Here is a 24,153-nt window from a genome sequence, read left to right on the forward strand (position 1 = left end):
ACCACACAAGGATTCACTTAATCCTCCCAACAGTCTTGCAAGATCAGTGTTATTTTTCTCTTTCTCCACTGATAGATCAAGGTCACACAACTAGTGAGAGGCACGAAGAGGCGGATTTGGCCTCATTGTCAAGACAGTCTTAGTATTTCAGATATTCAGAAATGCCACTAATTTAGTTACAAAGTATGAGAAGCAGGGATCAAATACCATTCGGGGAAGGGGGATGAGGAGAGCATTCATGCACCCGGTGGGTATTTGAAGGGGATGAGTTCCAAAGGCCTCTTCAACTTTTAGGTCCAGTGCTCCTGAGTTTCAGTCCCATGTAGACCACAGATGCCCACTGTCACGGTCCTGCTCCAAGTGATCTCCTGCCACTCTGGAGTGCTAACAACCGCCTTGTGGATTTCTTTCCTATTCTCGCTGTATTCATCTGCTGAAGCTACCACAGCAAAGTACCACAGCCTGGGTGGCTTAAACAACTGAAATTTATTTTCTCACAATTCTAAAGGCTGGGAATCCAAAATCAAGGTGTTGGCAGGGCTAGTTTCTCTGAAGGCCTCTCTCCCTTACTGACAGGTGGCTGTCTGCTTCCTCATCTTCACGCGGTCTTTCCTGCCTCTGTGCATGTCTACGTCCTAATCTCTTTTTACAAGGACACCAGTCATATTGGATCAGAGCCCACCCATATGACCTCATTTTACCCTTAATCCCCTCTTTAAAGGCCCCGTCTCCACATATAGTCACATTCTGAGGCAGCAGAAGTTAGGACTTCAACATAGGAATTTTGCAGATACAACTCAGCCCATAACACCTGCCCATCCCCTCTCTGGCTGTCCCTTCAGCTATTTTCAGAGCAGTCTTTCTCAAATGCTGCTTTCAGAACTCCACCAACATTTGATGCTTCCTATAGTCACCTGACTGTCCTAGAGCGGGTCCCAGTCTGTGGACGTTTAGGAACTGGGCCGCACAGCAGATGAGTAAAGGAAGAGCAAGCAAAACTTCTCTTCAATTACAGCCTGAGCTCCGCCTCCTGTTCCCTGCCCCCCACCCCCCATCTGTGGAAAATTGTCTTCTGCAAAACCAGTCCCTGGTGCCAGAAAGGTTGGGGACCACTGTCCCAGAGGACACATAATATTCATTGAACAAGAGCTGTGTGAAAAGCTGGGCACTGCACACACAGAGGCATACAGCGGTAGTTCATGTGTTCTAAGAATGAGAATCTAGAGAAATATGTCTGGGTCATCATCACCATCACTACGGTCTTCACCAAGAACAATTAATCGAGCCCTGGATAAATGCCAGGCACCTTTGCAAAATGCAGTTATCATCATTGTTATTGTTATTCCAATTTTATATTTGAGGACAGTTGGGCCCAGAGAGGGTGAGTAGGCTGAGCAAGTGGGGCCAGCTAATTAACTGAAGAGTAGAAAGGTGAACCCAGGTAATCTGATTTCAGGACGTGCCCTGAACACACACACACACCTACATTCAAAGCGAACCACAGACAACCACACAGCATGGTAAGAGGAAACCCAGCATTGCTGGCTGCATTCCTGTTCCTGGTTCTTCTACCTCCCTGACCTTGGGCAAGTAGTTTACATTATTTATTACTTTGCTTCCTGCTGGACCTCGCTTCAATAATAGGCAAAACATAAAAGGAGATTTGCTGTAACCTAAAGACTCGATTATTTATGTTGGGATTTTAAAAATTTAACTGTTGAAAGATCTAAAACGATACAACAGATAGTCAACAATATCTCTCCCATAGGATATGTGTCCCCGATTCCCATCCGCAGCTGGTACGCAGGTCTCCTTCCGAATATTTATAACTTGAACCTAGATTTAATTTCCTATTGGACACAGCTATAATTCTCCCTTGCCTTAGTCTTTACATCTATTTTCCTCTAAATAGATTATTTTATAGTTTATATACCTTCGTGGATAGCCTCAAATCCAATCCAGAGAGACTATAAACAGACAAAAAAGTGAAACATACATAGACTTGATATAAGGGATCAATTCAGTCTTCGTTATGGAAAATGAGGGCAATTATTCAGCCCTTTGCTTTCCTATTGAAATAAGAATACATACATAAATCCTGAATATTGATATCACAGCCCAAATTCCCAGAGGTTTGTCTTCCTTGATTATCGAATGCCTGACACTATGGACTTTGACTAAAGACATTTCTTCAGCATTTGGAGAGAAAACAAAACTATCTTTTTATTTTACTGTTAAAGACTTTTATTTATATAGAGTCCCTGATCTGATCGATGTGTTTCTTACTTTATCGAATTTATACTCACACAAATTGAAATAACACCAGTGGAGATGGTAAGGTCCTATCATTCATTTTAATTAAACCTTATCTCAATAAATGTTTGTTGCTTTCATCATTTTAGTATTGAACAAATGGCAGGTTATAGCTAATAAATGTATTTCTCCAGGAGAACTGGAAAAGAATCATTATAATTTCCAGATTAAACTCATCCAAATATCTAACTCAGGGGTGGCAAAAGGTAAGTTTACAGACAAAGTGAATCTCGCTTGCTTTCAAACTTTTTTATTAATCTACAATATTCACATGAAATGATTTCTTCTAGGTGATAATTTAGTCCTCCAATTCTGAAAAAATTTTGAATGTAAGAACATTAACATTGCTTATATCTTCCTTTCAAAAAATTATTAATGTATCGTATTTTAACCATTTTGATGCTTGTGTTTCTTTTCTAGCTCAGGAGTGACTCTTGGAATAGGATATTATATTTAGGTTCTGTGACATAATTATATATATATAAAATCCGTGCCTCAGGTCCCTTTAAATTTCCTACGTGATAAAAGTACTAGGAACATCTTTTGCTCTACTAGTTGGTCTTGACCCACCCCACCCTACCCCCACCTTCTTTCTAAAACCAAGTTCCTGAATCCCTTGGAATTTCCTGGGTGATGGGAGCATCTTTTGTTCTAAGAGGCGACTCGGGATGGCTCCTGGGTGTCTCCTGGACAGCAGCTGGTCACCAGAAAGACCAGGCCATAATGAGAAGCTTAGAATTTTCAGCTCCACCCCGTCCTCCCGAGAAGGACTACAAATGGAGTTAATAATTGGCCATGCCTACATGGCAAAGCCTCCGTAAACATCCCAGGAGGACAGGATTCAGTGAGCTGCCAGCCTGGCAAACACTGGGAGGGTGATGCACCCCCACTGCGTGGGGATAAAAACTCCTTTGCTCATGCCCCTTCCTGACCTCACGCTATGTATCACCTCGCTTGGCTGTTCATCCGTACCCTTGACCATGCTCTTTAATAAACTGATGACTCTAAGAAGTGTTTCTCTGAGCTCTGTGAGCAAATTAATCAAACCCAAGGAGGGACTCATGGGAACCTCCAACCTACAGCAAGTTGCTCAGAAGCATAGACAATAGATGTCCTGGGCTTGCGACTGGCAACTGAATGGGGAGGGGACAGTCTTGTGATACTGAGCCCTTAACCTGTAGGATTGGACGCCATCTCCAGGTGAAGGGTGTCAGAATTTTGTTAAATTGTAGGACACCCAGCTGGCGTCTACATTTGGTGACCACCAGGGTCAGAAGTGAAGTGTTCTCTACGAAGGTAAAGGAAACCCACAGGTCCTGGCAGGCATGGCTCAGCTGGTTGGAGCATCATCCCATAAACCACAGGGTCAAGGGTTCGATTCCCAGTCAGGGCACATACCTAGGTTCTGAGTTCAGTCCCAGTCAGGACGCATGCAAGAGGCACCCAATCAATGTTTCTCTCTCACATCGCTGTTCCTCTTCTTCTCCCTTCCTTCCTCTCTCTCTAAAATCAATGAGCATGTCCTCAGGTGAAGATTAAAAATTTTTTAAAAAGAGAGAGAGAGAGAGAAACCACCGGAGAAAGAAACACACAGTAGGGAAGAACTGGGTTTTTCCTTACATAGGAAGATGGAAAACTGAGTTTTTCTCTTACAGGTTCTTTATTTGGGGGTCGGGGGTGGGAGTGGGGGAGGCACGATGAATTCCCTAGAGCCCCTGTAGCCCCATCATTAGTCGGGATAATGAAATGTCCAGGCCAGGCAGCCATGGGTGTGGGAGTCCTTGACCTAGCCCAGATCCATGGGTAGTGCTGGAAAAAAACGTTCCCCTCGCTTCCTCTGTCCCGTGCTCAGGGGCTAACGAAGGCTGCTCCCCCCAGCAGTGTGGCCGCCACGCCCGCCAGTCCTCAGCGCAGAGCCGATATCAAATGCTGTTTTGTAATTCTAATTTTTACATGCACAGGACGGAAGGAAATAAAGGCCGTAGCGCTGGCCCAGACTCCTTCCTGTTTCCTCGGAGGGCTGCACACCTGGGCTTCGGGATGGCGCGGGCCCCAGGTGACACGCCTCCTAGAGCTTCTCGGGCCCCTCTAAAACAGACGGGGTTTTGTGTATTTGGCATAACTTCTATCTCAGAACGGCTCAAATGCCGCTAGCCTCCCCTGTTACTAAACTAGGAAGACACGAAAACTAACTAGATCACGGCTCAGATTTGCTGCCGAGTTTGATAGCGCTCATCTCTCTTCACCTCCCGTCCCTGCCGGGTTACACCCACCACCTTCTAGAATTCCCTACTCTCTCTTTCCTACTAAAACCAGCCCCTGACTGAACGAGTTATTCCAGTCTCACCGATAGATAACACCTTAATAGGATACCATTCAAGGGCCATTTGCATTTAAATAGGAAATCATGCTGTAATTACCGAGGAATGAAGCTCAAATAGCAGGATCGCAGGCGTCCTGCCCGGTTGATGGGTTAAGGAAATTTGGGATGAAGGGACCTCCCTAAATATCCTTGAATCCGACACCAAGTAGGCACCTCCCGCCCACTGCCTTCTGTCCAAAAGCAGGGGCAGCTCAAAGGTATCAATGGCACGTGACTTTTAATTTTTTTTTTAGGAGTATTTCTTAAAAGAACTTTCAGGTCCGAAATAAAAACCTTCATAATAAAACAATTTTTAAAAATATTTTTAATCCTCACCTGAGGACATTTCCTCATTTGCTTCTAGAGAGAAAGAAAGGGAGGGAAGAACGGAGAACCGAGGACACGTGCAAGAGCATCTGTTGGTTGCCTCCCATATGCGCCTAGACCGGGGATCCAACCCACAACCCTTCGGTGACAGGGCGATGCTCCAACCAACTGAGCCACATCAGCCACATCAGCCAGGGCCTACGACAGCTCTCAAAGAGGATCTTCTAGTACTACTCTTAGCAGATACCTATGGCTTTGCCAGTTTTGAGAAGACCCTTATATTAGAATCCTTCTTGGAGAGCAATTATTTATCCCTGCGTATTACTGGCTACAACTGATATTTGTCAACAACTTTATTTTTTAACTACAAAATTAAAAATACATTTAGCTTCAAAACAATGGATGAGAAGGAAGGCTAACAGCTGACTGCCCATTTCTGTGGAAAAGGGCACCAGCTTGTCACGGCAGAGATCTTAAAAACAAAACAAAAAATGCTAGTGTCTAGAGCATACGCTAGTGACTTGGATTCAGACATTCGAGCACCAACTTTCTCCCAACAATTATCTTTTAAAATTAGATCTCTGAGAAGGAAATTAAACGTGAATCTAGCCCCAAATGATTTCCACCAAAGTCAGGTAAAGTTGGTTGTGGCCAGAAACATTCCTGGGGAGTTCAAAAGATCAGTGAAGCGCTTCCAAGGATAACAGGGTCAGAGTGCCAAGTGCAGTAAGAGCCATAGGAAGGTGGCTCTTGACAAAGACAACAGATGCCACTTGCATTGGTCTGCACATCACAAGTGCCTCCTGTAATTTGTAAAGCTCCTTACAAAATGCTTCCACACATATGATCTCATTTCAGATTTAGGTAGGATTTTCCCAGCACCTGGATGGATCTGTGCTAGACCTCAGCCTTGCACACGCCATGACTCTGTGACATGGACATCCTCATCATTTCCACAGAGACTCAGGGAACTGTGTGACACAATTTCAGTAAGTGCCAGAGTCAGATCTTGACACCTGATCTGCCCCCATGTCCCCTGGACTCCATTGGGTCACAAAGCCACAGACTTCATCAGAACGATCTGTACAAACCTGGAAGCCATATTGGCATCCGCTGGACCAAGTAGAGGAACATCTGTCTTTAAACACAGAGACAGTGGTTGTAACCTTGAATTAATTCTCTCTCCAATGCAATGGCAAAAATGATAAGGCCTTTATTTGCTTCTTAGTGATCAAAACAAAACTAAAAGTTAGTACCTTTGGAAGTACTATCAAATTTTTAAATTTCAACCCTTACTAAAATCATGTCACTTAATTCCCAAGAGCCTCAATATCCCCACCCAGTAAGTCAAGTGAAGAAAATGTCTACATTATAGGGCCCTGGTGAGCGGAAGATTCTTTCTACCATGATACAGCAATAAAACTGATGTCTCATTAGCACCCTGGGAATTTAACCCAAGTGGAATTTAATGGAGTACATTTGATTAAGTTGCAGATTAATTGTTCTTATGGCAGAAAATGGAAGCATAATATGATACCAATCTAAATATGGAAACCATACTTCTTACATTGTTATTTATTTTAGCAACCTGAAAAAGCCCTACAGACAAGAGTCAAATTTAGCTGCTCTGGTTTTAGATATCACAACATATCTTTCTGGTTTATCCCCAAAATATTCCATGTGTAGAAAAACCCTAAAAATAGAGGAGCAAGCTTTGATTGAAAAAAATCAATGCAAGTAATTCAAGCCTGAAGAAAGGCGACCAGTCCTGCAAAGGTTCCCACAGTCTCTGACCTTGGGCTGTGGGGCAGCCCCACTCTTAATCTAGTCAAAGGGCAAGCTAACCATGGCCTTTGGCACTCACCTTGCTGAAGGCTCTTTTTCTGTTCCAGACCCTACAAAACTTCCCAAACAGGTGGCTTCATCATCACTTCAACTGGCACTTTCCAGACACACAACGCATTCTTTTACTATTTTAATGTCCACCGACCATCGATGCCTCTTGCATCAATGTTTAATTTGCATAACTTATATAACTCTGTTCGACTCTCTGTTACTGGCACTATTTGATGGTGACTACCTATTATAATTTGCTTACCGGCACTTAAATATATACTAAATCAAATCAAGACCAGAGAATTACAAAGAGAAAGGATAAAGTTAAAATGTAATGAAGAAAGCATGTAAAGAAATGAAAAAGATTAGTAGAAAAGGAACACCAGAATCCTACTAGCGAAGCTAGGAAAGCGCATACTGAATTATAATGTGGAGACAGAATGAAGAGAGAAAAAGCAAATTTTCTAAGCTTTTCTATAGATCTAGATGCTAATACACGTGCATAATTATTTATGGAATGTATAGATGCTGTTATATAAGCTGCTACTGGTATTTATTCTATTCATGGGCTTCATTTTCCCTTTGACTCCTGCCAAAATAATGTGACGGTGCTAAACCAGATGTGTACGTGACACGTAATTAATGACCTTTGAATTCTGGGCAGCTCTGGAACATTCCGCCTTTGCTGGGGCCTCTGCTGACTGCTGGAAGACTGTCACACCAGTATCCTTGGTGCCCTTCGTTCCACGCTCAAGCATGAAATGACATCCCACTGCACATATCACATAGTCACTGTTGTCTGAGGCTGAGACACAGCTTGAATTTTCTGCCCTGAAACTTTGTGGAAACCAAGTACAGTCTCATAGGGATGGTTGACTGTGTGCACAGCAGTGGTCTGAAGGGACCTGTAGTAATCTTACTCCCTTAATCCATCACTGAGCAGCTGTTACATTCCAAGGAGAGCTTTCTTGTTCCCTTCTGGAGCCAGATTCTTTATCCCTTATTGACTTGGAAATATCCTGTTCAACTGCAGAATTATCATTAAACTACAAATTCTCCCCCAGTGTGAACTTGGAAAGGATTAATGCTCACTCAATTAAATGCTGATCTGAGCCTCAAAAATGCCCATTATGTCAAAGGAAGTTGAGTACAGAATTAGTTCCTTCCGGCTGATGAGTAACAGACATGGAGGTTGAGGCCAAATGTCTTGGGATGATTCTTGGAATACAAGGAAAAGGCAACCAGAAGGAAGAAACCCTTAGTGATGCATGACAGTCTGGTAGGTGTTAGGGTGCTGCCTGTCCTGACCCCTCCCATGGAGGTGGTGGGTTCCTGGACAGTTTTCAGTCAAGGAAACATTACGGCAGCATCTACTCTGAATCTGCCTTAGCTCACACTCCCTAGGAATAAACCAAGCTTCTAAGTGGACGTCAGAGAAAAGACAACCTGGGACTGAGTAGATGGGTATCCCAGTGCTGACCTAGCCTGCCATTCAAGGTGGCGCAGGTGAACAGAATCACCCACCTCCATTCAGAGCCAGAGCCACACGACCGTGCGATGTCTGCAATTATTTCTTCCCCTGTAACAAAGATTGTGCGCAAAGGTGATATGACTTCAGTTTTGACGGGAAAATTCAAAAATGCTTTTTTCCAAAGACATAAAGTACATAATACGGGTTTTTAGAAAACAAAACAAAAATCTGTCTTATCAACGTTATTAGTTATTAGGAAAATGCAGCTCAAAGCCACGATGCAATACCCTTCACACACGCCGGGATGGCAGGAATGCAAAGAAAAGGAAAATAGCCAAGTGCTGGCGACCATGTGGAGACATGTGAATTCCCACACGTTCGTCAGCAACTGTGGAAAACAATTGACACGTCCCCAAAAAGGTAAACACAGAATTGCCGTGTGATCTGGCAATTCCGCTCCTTAAGTGTCCGCCCAGAAGAACTGAAAACAGCCACCCTAACAAGTACTTGTACACACAGGTTCACAGCAACACTCGTCACAGTAGCCAAGATCTGGACACAATTCAGATGTCCATCAACTGTAAGTTGATAAGCAAATTATGGTCTGTCTATACAATGGAATATGATTCAGCCATAAAGAAGAATGAAGCGCTGGCACACGCTACCACACGGATGAACCTTGTAAACATTACACTAAGGGAAAAAAGCTCGATACCTACGGTCACATATTATATCACACCATTTACAAGAAATATCATGAACAGTCAATCCATAGAGACAGCATGCAGACTGGTGGTTGCCAGGGGCTGGGGGAGGGACAGCAAGTGACTGCTGAATGGATACAGTGTTTCCTTTGGGGTGACGAGAATGTCCTGGGACGAGATAGAGGTCATGGGTACACAACTGAAGTGTTCACCCTAAAATGGTTCATTTTATATTATATGAATTACACTTCAATTTTAAAAATTGTTTTAAATACTCTGTCGAGCCTGGTGCCTGACATCACTTGCCTCCAAGAAGGGGGTTTTGTCCCGTTTTCTGAAGATGTCCACACCTCCTTTCCCACACCTGCTCTCAATTCCACCTTTCCGAAGACCTTCCTCCATTAATGACACCCCTCCCCAACCTGTCCCATCTGTCAGTTCCTGTCCTTCTGTTTCCGTCAGTGTGCATACCCTCTGCCCTACAAGCAAAACCTCTCCTCCTGACCCAGTTTCCCACCCAGAGTACCATGGCTCTCTCCCTCCATTCAGTGCCAAACTTACCCAAAGGGCAAGGCACACCATTACCCAGCCCCCCCCTTTGCCCTCCTAACATGGCTCCCTGCCCACCACCAACACTGGCCCCCCAACGGCCAGACCCCAGCTGAGTTCTCCTGACTCCCCTCCAGGGAAGCAGCTGATTTTCTGAAAGGCAACCCCTCTATTGCCTTGCTCCTCTTTACTCCCTGAAGAGCTGAAGGAACAAAAAGATTGCAAGGAAAAAAAAAAAAAAAGCCCATTTCCTTTAGCATGTCCTCGATGCAATTTTAGGAAATCTCAATCCTTGCACATGTTTCTAACATTCTGGGTAACAGAACGGGAGGGATGCGTAAAGCATTCCTGCTGCTCCCCAAAGCCCAAGGTTGTCTCAGGAGGCGCCGTGTGAGCGTTTCTGTGAGTCATAACCTCACTGGCCCGTTTTTCGTGGGACACCTTCATTCCTTGGAAGAACGGCTAACAAGCAAACTAAGTTATTCAGACTCGGCAGTTTGGCAGACACTTTCTCTCAAATGAACCAAGTGAGCCTGTGACTTCAAGGAAAACTAACAGTTTTTGTTGTCAGAGATACAATATGAACATTAAAGGAAAAAATTAGAATTTGGGGGAAACTTTTATCACTCAGTATGAGCTTGACAGACTGCCAAGCCTTAAAGACATTTTTGATGAGATTGGTGGTGATATTAATCACAATGTGATTTTTGTGTGTTATTATATAATGAAATGTGTCAATATTTGGAAGCTCTGTAGAACTCCATTACTCTCCAAATGACCAGTGTGTGGTATTATAAAAACCATCCATCGGTAAAAGATCCAAAATGGAAAACAGACCAATGGGTTTTAATGTAACAGAGTACAAGAGATCATTGATACGGTTTCAGATTTCACGTTCAATTAAACTTTATGAATATTCCACTTGTCAAGTTTTGGAGTATTTTCAAGATACTCAATTAACTGAAAAGGCTATTAAACACTTCTCCTTTCTCCAACTGAATATCTGTGAGAGGCTAAATTTTCTTCCTATACTTAAACCAAAACAATTCCTCACAAGAGATCAATTATAAAAACAACTGTAAAAATCCAGCTGTCTTCTTTGAAGCCAGGTACCAAAGAGATTCATAAAAAAAGGAAAACAATACCTCATTTCTCACTAGATTATTGTTGCTTTGGAAAATATAGCTACTTTTCATTGAAAAGGTGTCATTTTTATTAATAGGCGATGGATTTATTAATTAAAATAAATAATAAATATTTTTAACTCCTTAGTTTTAATTTAATGTAATAAATATCAATAGATGGAACTCAATAAACAAGAGCTCTTTGGGGACCTCAATCACTTTTAAAAATGCAAAGAAGTTCTGAACCACAAAGTCAGAAACCACAGGGCTCACAGAGGTCAAAGAGTCCTGGAAATGAAACTGCAAACACCACACCCAGCGGCCGAATCTGCAAACGAGTCTGTAGCTCAGCATCAGAAAAGGGGACCCAGTTCTGGACACCAAGGGTGACCAGCAGGGGCATAGGTGTCATCAGCACCGTGAAGAAAGCCCCCAACTCTGCCTGCCACTTAGACACGTTAGTAACACGTGCCCAGAGTCTGCTGGAGTTTCTGTCCGGTTTGGGGAGCGCTGCGCTGAGCTACCCCGTAGCACCTAACAGGTCCGTCTGGGGTACCAAATGCCGCACAACTCGGAAAGATAAGCCGCAAAGTCAGACTGATTCTTAAAAGCTCAGAGGATGTCACAGAAGGAAGAGGCGAATACCACAATCACACTAAAGCTCCAGTCTCTTGGACTTCAGGGAAACAAATGAGTCCATTTGTACTTTTTTTTTTTTAATTGTCCTTTAAATCTGTATTTGAAGCAGCTATAGAAAACAGAAGTCCACGGTGGGGAACATTTAAAGGTCTTCCCGCACCTCCTAAAAATCTGAAAGAAAGACCAACCTGCCTCAACTGGTCATTGACTAGATATTTGATTAGAGGCCAAGGAAGGCTGCAGAGGTTGATAATGTTTCAGAGGAGATTTTGGGCATCAGGTGAAGGTCAAGTTCAAGGGCTTCCAGTACCAGTGTTTTGACTTTCAACATCAGGAGAGCAGGGAGCAAGGTGGTCTTCCTCACCCGTGTCTTGTTGGGGTGAAGCCCCATGCCTGACACATAGCGGTGCTCACAGATGCTGAATAAGGGACTGGGAATGTGCAGGAAGAAATGAATGTCCAGGGGGACCAGTGGAATCAACTCCTGTGTGTGTGAGCAAAGCATTGCTGACGCTTTCTGGATTCCGAAGGGGGCGCCCTCCATGGGCAAAGCCATCCAGCTGTTATTCCCAGCCGCTCTAAGCTCGCTGGCTTCTGGACTAAAATCAGGACACAGGGGTAAGTATTTTATGGAGAGGAAAGCAGGCCCACCAAGTTCCAAGTGAGGAGCTTCTCCTCTCCGGCATCAGTGTCTAGTCGGCCTTATTTCTGCGCTCTAAAAATTATTAATGGAAATCTCAGAATGAGAGCTACCTGTCTCCAATGCAGACTGATAAAACGAGCATCTCTCTTTGTAAAGTCTGAGAGTTGTAAGGAACGAGTACAAAATCAGGGGCTGCAAACACCAGTTTCTGGAACTTATTTATGTTATGACTGGAAGTGTGTGAGTCCCGGGCTGTTGTGCACAAACAGCATGGTGTCTGTAGGTAACAATACCGTATCGTGCATTTACAAGGTGCTGAGATGGTAGATCTTAAAAGTTCCCACCACAAGAAAAGAAACGTGCAACTACATGAGGTGATATGTGGTAACTGAACTTCGTGCCAGGGTGATCATTTCACAATCTCTACATATATTAAATCGTAATGTACACCATAAACTTATGCAATGTTATAGGCCCATTATACCTCAGTAAAACTGGGGAAAAGCCTAATCCAAAAAAAAGCGATTTCTGAACTCCAGGGAGAAGCCTGCCTGCGACTGACATGGATCTTCTCTCTGTTACTCATTTCCCGTGATTTTCTCAAACTTTAGAATAAGAGGGTCCCAGAGAGCTTCATCTCCTAGTACAATTTATGTTAGAGAAGGCCACGGAACAGCGGCTGCTCGATCTCCTAAGTTTCTTTGCAAGGTATTGAGAACATGGCCTCTCATGTCTTAGTCTGATGTCCACAGCATTTCACAGTGTCACCGGCATCTCATTTCAGGCCCCACCCGTGACCCTCTGGGTCAGGCTCTGCACGTAGCAGCTGAGGATGTGCCATGTCCAATGCCATCAGGTCAAATCATTTGAAAAGTTTCTAGCTGGTGCCTTCTCTTCCCTGTAGGGAACAGTGAAGCATGACAAGCAATAAAGCTGGCTGTAGAAACAGACAGACAGTGACCAGAGGGAAGGGGGGAGGGGGAAAGTGGGGAGGAAGAAGAAGAAGGGTCTAGTCAAGGAACTGGTATAAATGACCCATGGACGTGGACAGCGGGGTGCGGATTGACTGGGAGAAGGGGTGGACGGGGTAGAGGGAGCAATGAGGGGAGAAGTGGGACAACTGTAATAGAAAAACAATAAATAATTTTTTTTAAAAAGGCTGGCTGTGATGCTGAACATCCTCCTAGGGATGCTGTGGGGTGGGAGGGACAGTGTCACCCAGCAAGAGGAGCCAAAGAACAAATGTCCAGAAATCGCCCTTCATTCTTGTCCTGTCCCTACCACAGATTAGCTCCTGGGCTTTGGGCATAAATTGTGTCGAAAATAAAATAGGTAGAGAGGTCTCCAAAATCACCTTCATCTCGAAACCCTATGACCCTGGAAATGTCACCAGGGATATAATCCTCACCCTATGTGGAGGGCCACCAAGTGTCAACGCCTCTACAACTGTCTGTTTGCTTTGGGAGATACATTTCAACCTTCTGGAACATGCTGGTGCCGAATAGAAAGATGACAAGATAGATATCCTTTGTGACATGATTTTACAATTATTTAAGTAATTTATAATAAATGACATATATGTTGTCATACTTGTGTGCAGGCAATGATGCGATCATCCTGCTCTATAACATAAGGGCAACCATGGGTTTTAGAGTACATTAATACTGAGAACTATAATTCCGACAAGTCAATGAAACCCTAGATGGGATTGTATTGAAAGGGTGACCGCTGAGCTGCACTTACTTTTCTGATTTCTGTGGTTATGTTTCTGATCATTATTGTTCTATTTTTATTACTTATAAAAGTAATTTTTTCCTCAAAGGTCCACAACGCAGTTTCTACAAGTAAAATCTGTGGGAGAGATCACCCTTCTTTTATTAGCAAACACATGTACCTCAGACACCTTTGCTTTGGTGTTACGTCCAAGATACCTCTTCTCTGGCTCCAAAGTTTATAATGAACAATGAGCATTATCAATAATAAGCTCTTTATTCAGTCAAGAGAAAGCCCCCCCGCCACTGCCAACTACCCTTAGAACAATTTCATAGAATAAATGAGTCTCTTTCGTCTGTAACGCCCTGACCCCGTTCGTCAGTACTTTTCCATCCACGATTCCTCTCTGCCCACCTCTTGCTGTGTCTCATTACCTACTTACAGGACAGAGCCTCCACTGCGCAGGCAGAACCCTGGGGACACTGCCCCCCACCACCACATGGAACAGCGTCCTCCTGAGTCCCTGATTCTTTGATGGGTGTCCTCTGCTACCCTCCCACCCCGTTTCTTTCTTCCAACGTTAGCAGGTCACGGTCCCCTTTCAAGGTCTCGTGAGGGCCTTTATGTTCATACGAATGACAGTCAAAAAGTTAGCTCTGACAGAGTGACGGGTGAAAGAACGAGACATCCGTTCCTGCCCTCCGGCATGTTGCTGCTACTGCCTGACCCGAAGCAGACTGTGCAGAGGTTTCCAACCAACAGGAGGATAAGATCAAGGAGTCCACTGGTTCCAATTATTCTGACCTATTTTGTTTGACGTGGTCCTCCACAGCTCCTACAGCATTCTGGGTCATGCCGTCTGGGAGACCGCCTCAGATCAGAGACTGTTTTCCAACTCAGTACTTTTTAAAACTAAATTCACCATGGTCTTCACATAATTACAAGTCATATAACTTAAATTGCATACCTAACTCAACACCCAGAGAACTGATGTCCCATCCTGTTTTTGTTCTTTGGTTTGTTTTGTTCATTTGGTTCGTAGACAGTTTTTCAGCATCTCCCATTCAGACAGCACTCCACTGTTTGTTACAATGGATGCAGAAGCAACCAGGCACAAATCACGACATCAAGAAACTCACCCTCTGAGACTCCCCTGGGAAGCAGAGCGATCCCGCCTCTGAGAGGGACGTGTCTCTGAGCTGGCGGAAATACCTGCAAGTCTCTCCCACAGCCCACATCACTACGAGGCGCTGGTCCGGCACCCTGCCCCCACAGCCTTCCCACTCCGTCTCAAAGGCCACATCTTATCTGACCAAGTGCGTATCCCCAGAGCCTCAGCCAGTACCAGACACCTGACAGGCAATAACTCTGCGGTGAGGTGCGTGCACATAATAATGGATGTAAAAAAGCACACGAATACATCAATAGTCACGTGTCTCATGAGCAAAATAAAAAATGCAGCAGGGTTTGAGAGGAGAGAGTCTGCACTAGGGGGTTAGGGACAGCTTCTGGAAGAAAGAAGATTTTGAGCTAAGTGTGAAATATAGTTAGGAAGGCAGGAGGGCAGGGGCAGAGAGTGGGGGTCAGGCAGTGTGGCAGCTAAGGATTCCAGATGGAGGAACAGCATGAGCAAAACCAGAGAGACCTGAGGGAGGGACCAGGGGGCGGCAGGGATTGTGGGAGGAGCTGAGGCTGGAAGCTCACGCACCCAGCTTATGCTACGCTTGTCTCTCTCCTCTGGGGATGAGATCGGGGACAAAGAAACCTCAGAAATCGGAATTTCCTGCAAGCCCGGGGAAGAAGAGTGTCGCCTGCCCAGATCGCATTGGCTGGAGAACAAGGGCAGTGGGTATTAACAAGTGATGAGCAAAAAACAACTTCAGGTCAGTGATTTATTTCCAATAAGCCAAACTCAACCAGAAGAACTCAGCCATAGGAAGATGAGGACTTTCTAGAACTTGAGCCTTTGATTTCCAAGAGCCAGAGGGAGGTCATAGAAGGTCAGGCATCTTCAAAAGCCCAACACACTAGTGCTTTTCTCCTGTACGGGCCCACACCTAGAGACAGAATTAAGACTCGGGCTCTAGAAGGAATTGGGAATGGCTCCCAGCGTGATGCTAGCTCCTCTCTCTCAAAACACAGCCTGAGTAGTCAGCTCTAGTATCTGATCCAATAGGCCTACAGATGATGGATTCCTAAGGCGAGAGCTAGAGAGATTTCTAAGGAACCTTCTGAGAATGGAGGCCTGAGCCCAGTGGAAACCAACAAATAAAGAGTTTGGGGATATGTATTGAACCATTATATCACTTGACAGCATTTGTCTTTTTTCATTAGTTCCACATGACCTTGAATTTATTAGCAGTGAGATCCTGAATAAAAGAGGTTGTTATTTGCTTCAGGGAACCAGCAGGAATGGGAAGATGATAGGCACTGCTCCCGAGACCTCCGTACATAATTTCCAGAATTATGGTCCACAGTCTACTTCTCCATCAGAATCACCAGGCTGCCTAACAGAAGGCATCGTACCCTGAGAGAGGGGCCTAGAATGTGACTTTCTGTCAGGGGCCTCAGGGGAATCTTAGGCAAACTAAAATTTAAAACTACAACTTTACTTCTGTGGGCAAGAGATGCAACTGAGAAGAAAGAGAGCAACAATGAATTGGCGAGAAAACAGAGAAAATCTTGCGATCCTCAATTTTATATGTCAACTTGGGTGGGCCACGGTGCCTAGATATTTGGTCAAACGTAATTCTGGATGTTTCTATACAGGTGTTTGTGGATGAGATTTACATGTAAATCAGTGGACTCTGAGTAAAGCAGATTGCCCTGCATAATGAGGGTGGGCGTCAGCCAATCAGCGGAAGGCCTGAATAGAGCCAAAGGCAAGAGGGAGTCCTCCCAGCAGTCTTTGCACTTCCTCTGCAACATCAGCTCTCCCTGGTTCACCAGCAGACTGTCTTTGGACTTGAACTGCAACCCTTTCCTGACTCTCCAGCCCGCCACCCCTCCCCAGTCAAATTTTGAACTCACGACTCTCCACAATGAGTGGATCCACAATTAGCCAATTCCTTCAAATAAACCATATCAATTTCACCTATTGGTTCTGTTTCTCTAAAGAACCCTGACTGATACACATCTCTTGCTCTTGAGAGACAGGGTCCATGGAACCTAACGGGATCTAAAGAAGACTAAGGCCCACACCAGCCAGGAGGCCTGGGCAGCTCCCTAACACCCCTTTAAGATAATTAAGGAATCATCAAATAGGCAGCAGCCAACTTTGGTGATAACGCTCAAAGAGAAGTAGAGTCATCCCTTGTAAGAAAAGCAGTTTTCAAAAACAGAGCTCCGTATGGAACTATAGTAAACATTTAAAAGACGTTCCTAGGATAGTGAGAGAGAGGTTGAAGAACAGCAAGCTTAAGCTTTATGACAAACTACCCATGAGCTCGGAACCGCGAAGTGTCCCCTCGCCAAGGTACAACTGACAGAGAAGAAATGAGTCCCATTACCGGACGGGAGCAGTGCGGTAATAACAGAATTGCTTTAGTTTTGATGAGTGATCTAATAAAAAGGTTTCAGAAATGCTCAGCAAGAATAAAAATTAAACCACCGTCTAGTTCTTCCTGTTTTGTACTGTAGAGCGGATTCTCGCGCGGACAGGTTAGACTGTATAACTTCTAATTTTAGGAAAGAGTAAAAAGAGACAAAGCTCATGATAACAGTCTTCTCTTGTTAGCCAATGACTAATAAATCGAACCACAAGAAGCGACAGGAAGTCAGGCAGACACACACGAAAAGAATCTCCTTCGCATCCCCACTCCTGCCAAGAGCAGTTTTAACTCCTGCCGTCTTTTCGTGAACTGCCAACATGGCTTCCAGACGCTTCTCTCCCAGATAACCCGGTGCTGAGTCTATGAAAGGACATGGTAATTTCAGCCCCATCACTTGTGTACCGTCACCGGGGATAATTATGACAGCTCAGATAAATGACGGGCCATCATTTTTTTTAGTTCACTGAAGGTACATGAGGACTTTGACTAAATAAGCAACAACAGAGGCTCCACACCCTAGAAGCAACTTGTGTGGAGCGTGGAGGTGGCAGTAGAAAGAGCAGGTGTCAGCTCAGGGCAATGCATGCAGCACATTGCCAAGGAGCTGGTGCCCATAATGAACACATGTTTTCTTCGCAATGATCTATTAAAATTAGCATGGATTCCTCACGAAGGCTTTTGAGTCATTTTTTCATGGAGCACAAAGCGCTTTGGCAAGGTTTTCCAAGTGACCTGCCAGGTGCTAACCACTGGCTCCGCCTTTGCGATGAGTCACCTCTAAGCCAGCAGGCAGGGCCTCTCAGCTAAATGCTCATGAAGATGAGACCCGTGTACGGGCTGCATGCCGGCAACATGTCTTAGGATCACACGGGGAGGATGATGAAAAGTTTCCCCAGAACGCTCATCCATTATACGAGAAAGCGCACAAGGAATCTTAATCCCTTTGTCAGTCCAAACTTCTGAGAACAGCCCTCTGGGCCTTGCTGAAGACATTTCTTTCACTGGTACGATTTCACTGGCGTGAGGGCGGATCAGGTCCCAGAACCGTTCACTGGGAAGAGTAAGAGTGAATTTGGGGAAGACCCACATGTCCTTTTCTTTGCAGCCTCACTGGGAAGGTCTAACATTCTTCTACTGTTTCCTCATCTTTTCTCAAGTGACTGTACCCTAGCCCTGATCGTCACATAAAAATACTAATGTCCTGCCTTTCCCCTCCATAAACTAAGTTGATAAATGAAGCTGCCCCTCAAGAAAGAGGGAAGTGCTGGGTCCACGCTGGCTGAGACAGAAGGAGACGGACCCAAGGGCAGGCTCGGCTCCATAAAGGAAACCTCATGCTTCGCCTCCCGGCTCTGCGCTAGGCACTCTCCCCTCCCCCGGGGATTTTGTCTTTGCCTTTGGTTTACATCTGTGTTCCTTTTCTAAGATTGAGCAGAAATTATTATTCCTGCTGCTTTCTTGGGTGCTGACAACATTCTGCCCTGATCCAAGATGACATAAGCAAAGTGTTCCAACATCCCTTTGGTCATTTACTCCATTCCTTCCACTTGTCCAAGTTCACACCACTATTACTGAAGGGGCTGTCATTACCACAAGGAGGCGTCACCAAAGCGCTACCCTTCAGATTGGTCTGAAACACAACACACTCTTTTTCTGTTGTGGGACCCACTTTCACTTACCATAAACCCCAACGGGAATATGCGTAGCGCTGGGGAGAGGGAAACTGAGGCAAGGATGCCGGACACAGAAACAGCAGGTGGTAGGAGTGGATGTGCCCTGATGGAACAGGCCCCTGGTAATGAGTAGAGTCTCCTTCTCCTGGCACGCTCAGGTGGGGCGGGGCCCGCCTGCCTGCGCCTTAAGGGAGCCCTAGACTGATGGCAGCTGGCCTCAGCAGCTGCTGTGGCCCTGTGGGGGTCTGACGCCCGGACCCATCACTAACCAGAAAAGGAGCAGGAAAAACTGCACTCAGCCCCTGCCCCCAGCCACCTGGCCCCTGGCCCTGGGAACTGAGCCACTAAAGCAGATGGGGAACAAGAGTCAGGTCTTCCATAGTGTTGATGGTGCTGGTCCACAAAAATCAGAAATAACGTCGGCCTCCTCATCCCTGCCTCTTCTCTGTTCCTTCTCTTATTATTTTTTTAATTGAATTTATTGGGGTTGACGTTGGTCCATAAAATCATCCAGGTTTCGAGTGCACAACTCAGGAAAACATCATCTGCAAGGTGCATCATGCACCCACCCCCCAAAGTCAAGTCTCTCCTCTTCCCCATCTATCACCTTTCTGCCCACTTCCACCTCCCCCACCCCCATTCCCTCTGGGTGTCACCGCACTGTTGTCTGCTTCTATGTGTCATATACACATATTTTTTTTGCTTAATCCCTTCACTTTTTGCACCCAGCCACCCAACCCCCCTCCCCTCCGACAGCTGTCCATCTGTTCTCTGTGTCTATGTTTCTGCTTCTATTTTGTTCGTTAAATTATTTTGTTGATTAGAATCCACCTGAAAGTGAGATCTTATGGTACTTGTCTTTTTCTGACTGGCTTATTTCACTTAGCATAGTTTCCCAGTCCACCCACGTTATCACAAAAGGTAAGATTTTCTCCTTTTTTATGGCCGAGTAGTATTCTGTTGTGTAAATGTACCACAGCTTTGTTATCCACTCATCTACTGATGGACACTTATTTTCACTTCTGTAAGTGTTGATAGCACAAGGGAAATGAAAAGTCTAAGGCGGGAATTCTGTAATAACTGGGATGTCCATGATTCTGTGCTTACCTTTTCTTTCTTCCATTTGCCTTCATTCTGCTACCAGACCTGATGATGACTTCTCTCGAAATCTCTACTTCATACCAAAGCAAGAAGGGCTAACACTGCACAAACTTATTATAATGACTTTAAAAACCATATGGAGCTTTATATCTCTGTGTGTTGCACATTAATATACAATTGAAACCGGAAATGTGGGGAAGGGATTTTTTAATACACTTGTATAAATATATATATATTTTTAAAGCTACCCAGGGTCTCCTTACCTCTGATGGCTTCGTGGTGCATATTCCTTTTCCGGAACATTCCAAGTCATCTGCACGGCCCTCTGCCGGAACACAGGTGCTGGTCTTTACCACCAGAGTCAAGCGTAAAGCCACAATGGATTTAGTAACAGAATTGTTCACGAAACCTGAAAGAAAATGGAACAAGAGCACATGTGAAGTTTTCCCAACATTCTTTTTACAAGACTACAAGTTTAGTTTAGGCAGTTTTTGAGTCTGGCGAACAAAACGAAACACATGGAGTTAGGCCAAAGAATGAAGTGCATACAGCGGCCACTCCGACCTCAGGCCTTCTGGACAGGCCACCTGTACCAGGCATCATGAGAAACACCCAAGGTCAACAAAGAGGGGTGGCCATCACTGCAGTCATCAGCTGACAGCCCTTTGCTCTGTTCCTGCTCTTGTCCTCTGGGGGCCACTCTGTCTCTCAAGTTCATCCCTGCTCTAACATATTAGAGGTCAACTTCTCTGAGTAAACCCATCTTCTCCCAGGAGCCCGTCTGCCTGTATCTCCCAACTCTTCTTCCCCCTGGCTACTTGGGGTGGTCCCAGCACTACACAGCTCCCAAGGCCGACCCCCATTACCAGCCTGCCCACGCGGCTCTCAGTGCCTTCATAGGCGGGCATGCAATTCGGGTCCATGTTCTACTCTGGGTTTGTCACTGAATAGCTTACTTGGTCACCAAGCTGGCTACACAATATTAACTCAAGTTATGTGGTTTTAACTGCCTAATATTATATGGCAATCGTAGTTGAATTTGATTGCAGTATCATCAATGTGTCATATTCATCGTTCAATGGTCTTTGTCTAGTGTAGCTAATGATAGATAGTAGGTAGCAATAAATATGAAATAAATACAGCTTCCAACTGGAATGAAGAAATAAATACTATAAGTACTCTGTATCGATGATACGATTATTTCACTAAGAGAGTGTCTCTTTTTCTAACAAGAATTTTCATTTACTTATGTATAACCTTTAATTTCAAAATAAGTTATAATTAACACCTTTGTCATTCAGGAGAAGACTCTGGCACTACCCATAAAAAGTGCTCCAGGCAAGGTGGTGAAAGAATTCCAGACAGTCATGCCTCTCTAAGCTCCAACATTCTTCTGTCTCAAGTAAGGATAACGGCCCCAAATTAGGGAGACTGTCAAATTTATTATCAAAATGGGGACTCTTTACAGATCAGAACAGGGTGCTTTTTATGATTACAGCTGGACACAGGCATGAAGTGAGATGGTCTCAGACAATGGCAACATGGTCACCGACTGCTCATGTCCTGAGGGACATCAGAGACCAAGAATCTGCCAAGTACAAAGTCTTATATTAATGCAAGAGGTAATTTTCACAGGCAGAAGACAGGTTCAAAACAGAGCAAAAGATTTAATTCAGCTCACAAGCACCTAGGTTATGATGGAAAATTCATGCAACTCAGAGTGAAGTGAAGACACACCTCAACTTCCAGTTTGGAAGGAGAGGACCGTGTCTCTTGGTGTCTCCGTGAAGACAGGTACGGCAGGTCCGACTCAGAGTGGTATTGTACATCCACAGAGACTAGCTGCTTTCTTCCTAAGATTTTCCACTGAAAACTTCGTGGCAAACTGGCTTTACGACAGAAGGAATAGGACGGTTTGGGCAAAAGCACCTCCTCTGCAGTTTTCTACTTCCTCCCACAGGGCCCTACACTGGGTAGAGACCACACACCTCCTCCCTACCACCTCCACATGTCCTGCTCACCCCGTCTCTACAAACATTTCCACGGTGCCCCCTTTGTCTGGGACACGCCTCTTTCTTCCATATGCTAGCGCAGATCCACCTTAATCATGAGCTTTTCTTCATATTTCCAGTTCCTCTGAGTTCAACCAGTCCATCTGGGATCAAGCATATGAGGTCTGTCCATAAAAAGCCCAGCCATTGTTAACATAATGAGAACAGTTTGTGCAACATCAATGTAACCAGGCTGCCAAGGAGAGCAGACTGGAATGCACATGCATGAACAATGACGACTTCACTGTACTAGTCAGTGGGGGCGGTAGACACCACTGAGTGAGCATGTGTGCTGTGTGGCCATCACATTCAAAGTGACTGAGCAAGTAAAGCAATAAATCTGCATCAAGTTTTGTGTTAAGCTTGAACACTCCTCCATGGAAACTATATGGATGATTCAGAAGGCCATAGCTATGGGCAGCTGGTGACTGGCAGCTTCATCACAAAAATGTGCCTGCTCATGCATCGCATCTCATGCAGAGTTTTTTGGTGAAACATCAAATCACCCAGGTGACTCAGCCCCACTACAATCCAGATTTGCTGCCCTGCGATTTCTGGCTTTTTCCAAAACTAAAATCACCTTTGAAAGGGAAGAGATTACAGATCATTGAAGAGATTCAGGAAAATATAAGGGGGAGGCTGATGGCAATTGTGAGAACTGTGTGAGGTCCCAAGGTGCCTGCTTTGAAGGCAACTGGGGTGTCATTGTCCTAGGAACAATGTTTCTTGTATCTTGTATCTTCTTCAATAAACATCTCTATTTTTCACATTACTGGCTGGATGCCTTCTGGACAGACCTCCTATACTAGCACACACAAGTCCGATTAGTTTATGGCTTGAATGGTTTCTGGTCATACCACCTTCACCGAAGCTTCATGGATGGCAAGGGATAAGTCTTAGAGAGCTGGCAAGGAGCAAAGGCAATTCCCAAAGAGGAGTTTCCAGAAGGTCTTGTCATCCAACATGAAAGAACAGCAATTACCTGGATGCATAAATTCCAGTTTATTAAAGAAATAATTGCTCATCAGTTTGTAATTAACCTTGATAGGCAAACTAAGCCTGGTACAATGCTGGGGTGCTACCAGAGTTCTTATTTGAAAAGACATTTTCACATGAATAATAAGGTAAATTAGATATCAGTAATTATAAAAGTGTTTTTCACACTCTTGCTGCACTCTCTACTTTCACATTAGTGCTAAAATCTGTATCATCTGTCTACTTACTAATTATTTAGACCACATAATGCTTTGTAATTCTGTAGAAGAGACCTCCCTCCAAAGGTTATTTTTTAAATTCTATTCAGTTATTAAATGGATGTAGCTGGTGGAAATTCAAATGGATGATGTAAAAATATATACAGTATAGTTTTCTAGATAATTTGCTTCCATTTCCTCAATGAATCATTTACTGAGCTCGCACCTACACACCAGGAACCGTATTAAATGCTAAGGTTACAAAGAGGCATCACCCTTAGTTTCTGTCATGCCAACTTTTAGTTAAGAGTAATTAGTGGTCCTGAGACTGTTTTGAAACCAGAAGCTTCATAATTTTGTGGGAACTTTTTCCAAGTAAATGTTTCCAATTTCCAATACAAACAATTGAAAATCAACAGTCTCAGATGGGCCCCTGGCGGGTAGGTTTTTGAAAAAAGACATCCTTCATAATTCTGACACATGCCTCTGGTTCAGAACCCCTGGTCTGGTAGAAAAAGTCATCTAAGTCATATAGGTAATATTACTATTAAGGTAACAATCACCTTGAATTAGAAGTATGCAGGTGAGCCCTGGAAAGCACATTTTATACATCTATTTTTTTAAATTCTGGTGACTCTGTGATTATTTAGACAGTACTTATAGTCTCTCCTCATCACAGGTCTCAAGTTCTTGGATACAACTCTGGTAAAGGTTTCTGTATTAGATTTATTTGCTTAATAAGATTGTGAGTATTTTGGCCTTAAAATCTTTTGGTAAACAATTAAAGAAATAAATCTTTACAACAGCATGTCACACATGCCTACGTAATTCCTAATTCTGTCACCTAATCTCCCAAAGTGAGTCAACAGGATAAGCATGTTATTTTTGGCAACATACCGTTCA

At 44.3% G+C, this 24,153-nt stretch overlaps 1 protein-coding gene across 1 annotated transcript in view; it reads right to left on the reverse strand.

Annotated features, from left to right (window-relative positions):
• DNER (delta/notch like EGF repeat containing) overlaps positions 1–24,153 on the reverse strand; it is a 254,998-nt gene that overhangs the window by 106,635 nt on the left and 124,210 nt on the right. Inside the window, exon 5 of the mRNA XM_090269254.1 lies at positions 20,270–20,415. Coding sequence (XP_090125380.1) covers positions 20,270–20,415 — 146 coding nt within the window. The remainder of the gene's footprint in view (positions 1–20,269; positions 20,416–24,153) is intronic.

This window comes from Furipterus horrens, unplaced genomic scaffold, assembly GCF_987537825.1.
Source record: "Furipterus horrens unplaced genomic scaffold, mFurHor1.1.pri manual_scaffold_1, whole genome shotgun sequence".
NCBI lineage: Eukaryota > Metazoa > Chordata > Mammalia > Chiroptera > Furipteridae > Furipterus > Furipterus horrens.